The sequence below is a fragment of the Protopterus annectens genome, chromosome 1.part0, assembly GCF_019279795.1.
Source record: "Protopterus annectens isolate FY-2018-M chromosome 1.part0, PAN1.0, whole genome shotgun sequence".
NCBI lineage: Eukaryota > Metazoa > Chordata > Ceratodontiformes > Protopteridae > Protopterus > Protopterus annectens.
In genome coordinates this window covers 373,686,902-373,696,342 of record NC_056725.1, presented here as the reverse complement: position 1 = coordinate 373,696,342, position 9,441 = coordinate 373,686,902, and the positions used below count along the sequence as shown (strand labels likewise).

Genomic DNA, 9,441 nt, shown 5'->3' with positions numbered 1-9,441 from the left:
GCACAGTAATCAAAGGCAGTAGTACAGAAAGCAGTTAATGAATAGGAAACAGGTTACAAGATGTTAATGAGCTGATTCCTGTGGTACAGGGTTTGATTCCCTCCGTCTCTATTTGTACAACTGTGTGACTCTATGCAAGTCACTTTGACAATGCCCCCAATCTGAGTCTGAAAAAAAAGTCCATTTGAGTCAGTGAGTTACCTTAGTTTACCAACACAAATGCTCACCACATAAGTGAGCTGGTCTGAAGATCTGAAGATCCCTTTGATATATAACCTAAACCACAAGACAATTACTTGTAATCTTATATATATATATATATATATATATATATATATATATATATATATATATATATCTGTTACTGAAATAAACATAAACAGTAGCACATGTTATGAGAAGAGGGTCTAGCTAAAACACCTTATTTCATGCAGCTTTTAGCAGGATGTATAATGCTGTGTCAATTAAAATAATCCTAATGGGTAAACATTAGCAGATAAGTTAATGGTCCTAGCTAGACATTATAAAAATGGGTACAGATAGAAGTCAGTGGAATTGCAGAAAGCATATGAGGTGTGACTGTGGGAGAAGAAGCAGAGATGAGGAGGACTGAACACAGTATTGGGAATAAACAGAGAATGGGATGGAGACTTCAGCAGTGAGGACTAAGGTTAGGGAACATTAGAAGAGGAAGATTTAAGATAAGTGGTCTTGTGGGTAAGCAGGATGTATCAGTATTCAAATATGTGTGTAGTGGATGCATTGAACACAGAAAAGATATTCCCCTGGTTATATTTCCTTGTACTTTAGCAGTGTTGTGGACACAATTTTGTAAAACTTTGTGGAGAATGAGGAGATATTTCTCATAAGTGGACCATTTAAGTGCAGAGAACCCGTAGCAAAGATGTGATGTAGGCGTCTCCTTAAGTAAGCTTTGCCAACTTGTGGTAGGATGATGGCTTTACAGGCAGCTGTGAACATGGCCAAATGCCAGTTTTGGGAGGTTCACCAAAGCTACAGCAGGTACGTGGTGGTCACGGCAAAGGGGAATGTTCCCTCCCCCATATATATATATATATGACACACCATACAGTCCAAACCAACACAACCGACACCAATCCCGAACTACACATAACCGACAAAATAAAACACGGTACAAAACAACAAAAACCCCAAAACAAAAAACACACCCACACACACACAACAACACAACACAAAACCAACCAACCCACACACAAACACTAACCTAACCTGGGTTACCTACCCTACACTTACCTACTCGCAACCTTACCTACCCCGCCCCTAACCCCCATAACCCACCCACCCACTCCTAAAACCTACCGCCACTCTAACCTCCTTTAACTCTCCTAACCCACCAACCTAACCCACCTAATCCTCCCTCCTTAACCTAACTCACCCTACTCCACCCTACCGCCCCAATCTCCCACCCACACACCTCCCATCCCCCCCGTCCGTCCCGCACACTCACATACTCACAGCCTTTCCCCGGCATCACCATCCTTGGTGTTGGCATTGTCATCGTCGGTCTTCTGTGTTCTGCCGATGTTCTGCAACTGCCGATTAAGATTCGGTCGGTCTTTCTTTTCTTCGATCTTCTGGAGCTCAGTTCGATGTGGGGTCTCTTCTCTGCTGTCGAAGTCAGGTAGAACCATATATATATATATATATATATATATATATATATATAGATATATATATTTATTTATTTATACATATATATATATATATATATATATATATATATATATATATACACACACACACACACACACACACACACACAGAAAGATAGAGAGAGAAAGAGAGAGAGAGAGAGACCATGGAGTTGATTTATTTAATGAGGTGCAGTGCTTACTGTCCTTGCACAGGGAATGTGGAGTTTGCCCATAAGTGCAATTTTACACATTTGGTTTGGTGCAGTTAGCCCTGGCATATTTGTCTTTTGAAGGCATGGCTTGCATTAGGCTTTGGCTAGGTTATCTTACAGACTGATAGTAAGAATTGCATTGCCTTTCAGAAGGGAAGGGAATCAGTGTAGATCTAGATACACATCTGAGGCAGGGAGGAGACATATTGTGGATTTTTGCAGGCCCCCTAACAGTGTGTTGGTATTAATAGTGATGTATGTAGCATGACACATAACCTGATAAAAGTTTGTAGAACTTGAATGTAGTGGCTTATAAGAAGTGCTGTGTTAAGGAATAAAGTATGCTTAATCTAGGATGTTTCCTATACAGAGGCCAAATATTCATTTTATTGTATTGAACAGGAGCTGACTTTGGAAAGCTGTGCCTCCAGCTCAGTTAGACTGTTATGCAGAGGTTAAGAAAGTAACATTTTTATACTTTATGGTGCCTGTTTAACTGTAGTTCTGCCATGTGTGATTACTAGATACTAAGAAAAGCATTCATGCAAGCCATGATCCTGGTAGAACTCATGTATCTCAGAGATAAAGAACAAGGAAGACATTTTATCTATGCATCTTGTCTGTGTTCTCTGGACAAAGCTGGTGAACCATGGTAAGGATTCCTTGTCTAGTTTAAGGCAAATATTTCTAGTAGAAAGATATTGGCAAACAATGCTGAAGTCTACTGAAAGTTCTAGGAAAAAGACTCATGTAGGTTTTGTGTGTTTTCTCTATAGAACATGATTTGTGATGTTTTATAAGACCACTTTTGACTTTATGGTCTTCTTAGAGTCTCTTTAGGAGTGTGTAAACCCTATTTTTCTGGGAAGTTAGTTAGCTTTCTATGAATGATCTTTTTTATACAGTAGAATTAAAAGGAATGTAGGATATGAGCTTATAGCTTCAGCTGTTTCAGTTTTGGATTGCGCTGTGCTAGAGACTGCTAAAGCTTCCTCTCCTTAGGAAAAACTATGTTTCTGAATAAAATATGGCCTAATACATCAATCCACTAGCACAGAATGGATTTTGAGATAAAATGGACAAATTTCGAATGTAGCCATCCACAAAAGAAGATGATATTTTGGCAATATTCATTGATGATATTTCCTGCTCTCTCTTTTTCTCATGTAAGAAAGTTTAGAAGGAGGCAGATGTCTAAAGACAAGTTAAGGAGGAAGCCCAGGAACTGTACCAGCTGTGAAGGATGTGATGTACCTCAAAATGTCCCTTGTTGCACAAAGTTAATGTTGAAACTGGTGATACCCTAAATATTTATTTGGGTAATCTCACCTATAAATGGTGTGGTATATAGGACAGGTGCTACAAGTTGTTATTTAGGAGATAATCTGCTTCCCAGAGATATTTGGGCCTGTTAGAATAGCCAACTGGAAATTCAAGGAAACATATTTCTTCTACAAAAATGTGGATCTGCAGTTATTTTAAATGCCCCATATATGGCTTTCAGAGGAAGAACCTGTGTTTATATCTGCCATACATGGTGTGTCTCTCCTTCATAGTTTCACTGAAATGTGACCTACAGCTTACAATTTGCACAGAAAAGCTGTATGAAAATAAAAATGTTAGCAGCAGTATGTAGAGACTATGAATAGGTGCCCCCCCCCAAACATCCCAGCTAGGAAAAGCAAAGTAGCCCTTTATTTAAAGAGGTCATGAATCTGTGAGCCCGAATCTGTGAGCCATTCTTTTATAGATTAAGGAAAAGTGATCAGGAGATGAATGACTGCAGATGCACTTTTATCTGCTCTCTGTTCTCTCCAGATGTACCGGTCTCCTGTTGTTATCACATGCAACAACCACAAACCTGCTTCTTCTCCTTCCACGATATTTTAAAGGATTTCTTCTTATCAGTCTGACCTCAGTGATTAGAAACCTCCTATTACTTTTATACAGGTTATTAGCACCTCCTCCTACACGACGGCCACGGCAAATCTGTATAGCTTGACGATTTGTAGCATGAATGAACGTGTTGAACCTGCGACAGCACAGTCTCCTGTTTCTCATTTCATTGGTCCAGAACCTATCATTCCCTCTTGTGCCTGGTCTAACTAGGTGTTTTCTTCGAAAACTTGCAAAGTTTGTGGCTTCCAACTTATGAAGATGCTTGTCTGTAACACAACTACAGTTAAAGGCAACTAAGGATCCTTTAAGCACCTCTTGATCATTTTGGTAGGTACCTTCCAGAAAATTCTGTGGACTTTCTTTCAATTTGGAGCTCCTCCATAATGTAAGCAAGCATCCTTCCTCTACAGTAAAAGTAGTAACAAGGCTGGCCCAACTATTGTCAATAGGAGCCTTTGCTTCTGTTTCATAGATAGACTTTATCTGATGATTCTCGGGCACATGGAGTTGAGCACAGATCTTCCTGAGAGAGTCTGGCTGATTGTTGAGGGTGATTTCATCTTGAAGAGTTGGTGAGCCAAGCAGAAGTATGGAGAGCAACAGCAGAGCAAACCTTGGCATCATCTTGTTGGGATACCTAAAGCCAAATAAGACAGAACTTCTAAGTATAAATTTCAGACAAAAGTACATTAGCATTTTATTAGTCTGACAGTTTTGTTTCTTTCATTCAAAACAATATTTGAGAATAGGCCTATGTTGTATGAGTACAGTGTATGCAAGACAAGAGAGACCATATTGCAAAATCTGAGAGAATTACAGAAAACATTGCATGTAATAACTGAACTTTATAGTATAATATTGAAGTTATATTCCTCAAAATTAGCAGTACTGGAACATAAAGATATTTTCTGACAACATCACCATAAGGAAAACATATATGGAGACTATGGCTACTTGGAGTGGAGAACAAAAAGAGAAGAAAAAAGAAAACATTAAAAGAAAGTCCATTGTAAAGGCTCAAAGTAATAGAAACACTGAAATGGACAAATATGAGTTATGTGATACAATTATACTTAATTTGTGTATCAAGATACATGAAGTAAGAGCCTTTATTTTATTAAATAGTTATTTTGTGATATTATTTTTGAGACTGCACAAAGTACAGAAAAATATTATGTGAATATTAAAAAAGACAGAATGATAACCCCTGAAATGAATATGCAGTTAAAGCATTTTTCTGACAAACAAAAAAGAAAATACATTTACAATTTCAAACAGAAATTAAAAGAGATACTTTAAAAAAAATTAAAAGTATTTGTAAAGAAGTGATGGACATTTCTAAAGTTTTTGATAATAGGCAATAATGGACTGGGGGATGGGATTATAATGTTGTTTTGAAAATGGAAAATGAGAAAATTATATGTATTTCAAGTATTATAATAGTTGAAGTGAATAAGGGTGTGGTAAAGTATTGGGGAGAACCAAGGACAATTTTTTTGTGGTGAAGGAGATTTGATAAATAATTGAGATAAGAAGAAATGCTATATATGTGGAAAAACTGGGTATTGTGTAAATAAATGTGAATTACAATGTTATAAATGTAAAAAAAAAAAAACAGGGCATACATGGATGGATTGTAAAGAGAAAGATAATGAAATAAATAGTGAAAATAAGATGCAGGATGCAGAAGAAATAGAAAATAGTGTAAACAAACTAGAAAAAAGGTTTTAATAAAAAAACAGAAAGAACAGGAAATAGAAATTGATTCTGAAGTTAGTGATGGGGAAGATATACATTGCAAAGCAGTGAAAGGGAAAATACTTCTATTGGCATAGGGTTAAAGACAGAAAGAGAAAATTCAAAACTGTAAACCCAAAGGAGACAAACAAAGGAAATGGATTATATAGCATAATGAGAGAATGTGTTCCTTTAAACTAGGAACAAGATAACCAACAGTTTAAGAATGCTTACCGTATATGTTAACAGCATAAATACATCTATAGAAGAATAACTATTCTGGAATGGTATAAAAATGTGATGTTGACTTAATCATTTTAGAGGATACAAGATTCTTAACAAATAAAGAAAGATTATGAACAGAAAATATATGAAATGGAGAAATAATGCGGAATTTTGGTAAAGATCACTGTTCAGTGATACAGCTTTTATGCAAAAAAGTTGTGAAAATTTTAGATATAACAATAGTTAAAATGGGGAGACTCACTATTGTATATTTAAGGTAGCAGAAAAAAGTTTCTAGGCTTCTAACTATATACGCATACGTTACCTACAAAGAAACACATGCATACTATAACAACAGGCTATTTTAACTGTAATTTAAGCAGAAAAAGAAATAATAATGAAAAAGATATTAAAAAATTGAGAGAAGTGATAAAATGTGGTAAATAAGTATTATGGAACAGAGAATTACGATCATGTAGAAGAGGTACACTAAAATATAGAATTGTTTACTTCATAAAATCAGAAAGTTTAAGCATGATGGAAGGTGAATCAGTTGTAACATGTTTTTCAGATCATTTTGCCATATGGATAGAAATAAATGAAAATAAAAAATATATTAAACTAAGTCAAGGTATGAGAATAATAAATGAAAAAGTATGGAATGAAGAGGGAAAAGAGATAATTACACAGGTATTGAGAGATCACATTACTATGAGGGATTTCTACAGTAAATGGTTAGAATGATGTACTACTTTTAAAATGAAATATAAAATATGTTTTTACAATGGCAAAATGAGACAAGGAATAAAGCAAAACAAGGATATATCAAAACACATTAAGATGTTTTTGATAATCTAGAAAGAAATAAAAACATGTTATGACAAGGAGAAAGAGTTATATTAAGGAATATTGAGAAAACTAAAGAATCTTTATACAAAGGGCATTTACTACAGATAAAAAGATGTATTAGCCAATTTAAGGAAAATAGTAAAAGAGAAGAACATTGTGATGAGGAAAATGAAAGATAAGCAAGAAGAAATAAAAATAGGTCAATTTCAAATTATGGAAATTATAAGAAAACGTAGAAAAAAATGTTTAAAACAACAACAAAAAAAGAAAATATAATAAAACAAAGAGAACAAAGATATTTTCAGAACATATAAACAAGAAATTTGAAATAAATTACTTTGCATGAATTAGAGTGTTCAAACACTTAAATGTAGACTCAGCAGCAGGTCTTGATTCAATTGGGTTTGAAATGTACAATAATTTGGTGGCATGGCAAAAAAAATTGTTACTAATCTTAAATGAATGGTTAAATGATGGATTTAAGCATAAAATTATGTACTGGGGTATTAAAGTTTATGAGGGAGAAAAATAAGTCATAAGAAACTGAGATCAATAATGTTGAATAATACAGACTATAAGATTTTTATGAAAATAATACAAAGAAGACTTGAAAACAAGATGGAGTACATTATGGAAGAACGTTTATATTGTATAAAAGGAAAGAGATGTCAAGAGTTATTGATGAAAAGAGAATTGGCAGATGATATTTTAAAACTTGTGATATGAGATGTTAATAACGCTTTTGACGCAATGGAAAATAAAATGTTACGGGACATAATAAAAGGATATAGTTTCAATAATAAAATCAAAAATGTTTGTAAGTCAGCTTATAGATTTAATAAAATAAAGGTTTTAGTTAATGGATGGATAAGTAAAGAAATAGAAATGGCTAAAGGTATAAGACAAGGATGCCTCATGAATGTCATTTTATTTGCTTTAGTTATGAATGTGATTGCTAGTGAAGTAAATATTAAATTGAAGAATGTGAAATACATTATATATAAAGATGTTGGGATACCAGTATTAATGACATATACAGATGACATAATTGTAATTGCTAAAAATGGTTTGGGAATGAGAAAAGTAATAATTTCTGTAGTTGAGTGTTTGATTGAAATAGGTTTGACATTAAACAAAGACAAAAGCAAAGGAATGGGAGAGACAGAAATAAATATTCAACTTACAACAAACAATCTTAATGCATGGGGTATAAATTTTGGTAAAAATTCATGTAAACATTAGTAAAAGAATTAAATTTTTTTTTATGTTATGGAAAACATATAGACTAGTATACAAGAAAAAAGTGAATTTGATAAACCCATTATTGATGGGTAGAATTGTTTAGTTATCAAGTGTGTTTATAGTTCCGATGAAGTATGAGAAACATTTGTTACAGATAGTTTCCTCATTTATGTGGGGCTGTAGACTGAATGCAGTGAAAATGGGAGTATTATACATGGAATAGAAAGGAAGGAGGTTTAGGACTGTTAAACTTAATAGTTTATGCAGCATCTTTGAATTTGTATAAAATAAAATGGATAACTCGTAAAAATTAAAAATTAGTTTGAAAAGTGTTTAAATATAAGTATGAAAATGTTTGGAAAATAATAAAAAGTAATAAAAGAATAAAGAAAAGTTGTCATTGAGAATTAGATATAGAATATACAGACTGATGAATGAGAGGAATAAAAAAATACCAGTTAAAAGTAATATGCCATAGAAAAAGAAAAGTGAAAGAATCTGCTTACACTGTGAAATCACTGAACGTGTTTATCTGGGATGTAAGTTACTAAACAAATTGTGAGATAAATTATGTGATGAAAATGTTTTGAATGTTTCAGATGTAGAAAGGATATAACTATGGAAATGACTGAATATGGATACTATAAGAATATAAGTAATGAACAAAAAATAAGATTAGATAGACATGTTTTATGTAGTATGGGTGATATGTTTAATGGAAAATAATTATTGTCAACAATATTGAAAAATGATTAGATGGTGGTTGTGGAAAAAGGAGTGGGGGGTCTGATTTATTTATTTATTTATTGCATTTGTTTACCAGGAAAGTCCACTGGGCCAGAGATGAGCCCATTTTCAGTGGTGGCTCGGGGAGAAAAGCCTCACATGTAATTACATAAAAGAACATATAATACAGAATATATCAGGTAGTTGTAGTACATTAGATAAGTGAATAAGAGCATACAATAATATGGCATGAATTACAATACAGTAGTGAGGTGATAACATTGTATAACATGGTGACATTGGTACAAAATTGTTAAAATCATGGTAGAAGTATAGAAATAGGAGGTGTGGATGGCAGGTAAGGTTGTTAGATGAGAGAGAAGATCGTATAAAGGAAAAGGAGGCAGAAGGCTTATTGTAGAGATGGTGCTGGCTAGTGTCAGCAGAAGCAGTAGGTGTAAAGGAGGGAAAGGAAAAGAAAGTCTAGGTGTAGAGATAGGCTAAGATGGGTTTGGAGAGGGGGTCAGTTAATGGAATTGTGATTAAGAGTGCAGGTGCATATCCAATGTGATGAGAGGTGAAGTTTAAGGGAGGTTTTAAAAGCAGTGGAGCTACTGGTAGTTCTTATTGAAGGAAGGAGTTTATTCCAAACCTTGGAGACAGTGAAAGAGTAATGCATTTGACCAGCTGAGAGCTTAGGTTTATCAGTATTTAGTACCATTTTGTTTTCTGATCTTAAGTGTCAATTTGGATGGTAGATGGTTAAGATGTCAGTTAGGGCTGGGCAGATTTCTGGGAAGTAAATGATTTTAAGGGCAGTAGTAAGTTGTAGGTATGTGAGGTAATGGGGAAGTTCCAACCAATTAAGTTGATGT

General features: G+C 34.1%; 1 protein-coding gene across 1 annotated transcript in view; it reads right to left on the bottom strand.

Annotated features, from left to right (window-relative positions):
- Nucleotides 1–2,366: 2,366 nt before the first annotated feature.
- The window catches only part of LOC122792378, a 30,792-nt gene continuing 23,717 nt past the window's right edge, over nt 2,367–9,441 (bottom strand). Inside the window, exon 2 of the mRNA XM_044060168.1 lies at nt 2,367–4,424. Within this exon, the coding sequence (XP_043916103.1) occupies nt 3,683–4,411 (729 nt within the window). The 5' untranslated portion in view covers nt 4,412–4,424 and the 3' untranslated portion in view covers nt 2,367–3,682. The remainder of the gene's footprint in view (nt 4,425–9,441) is intronic.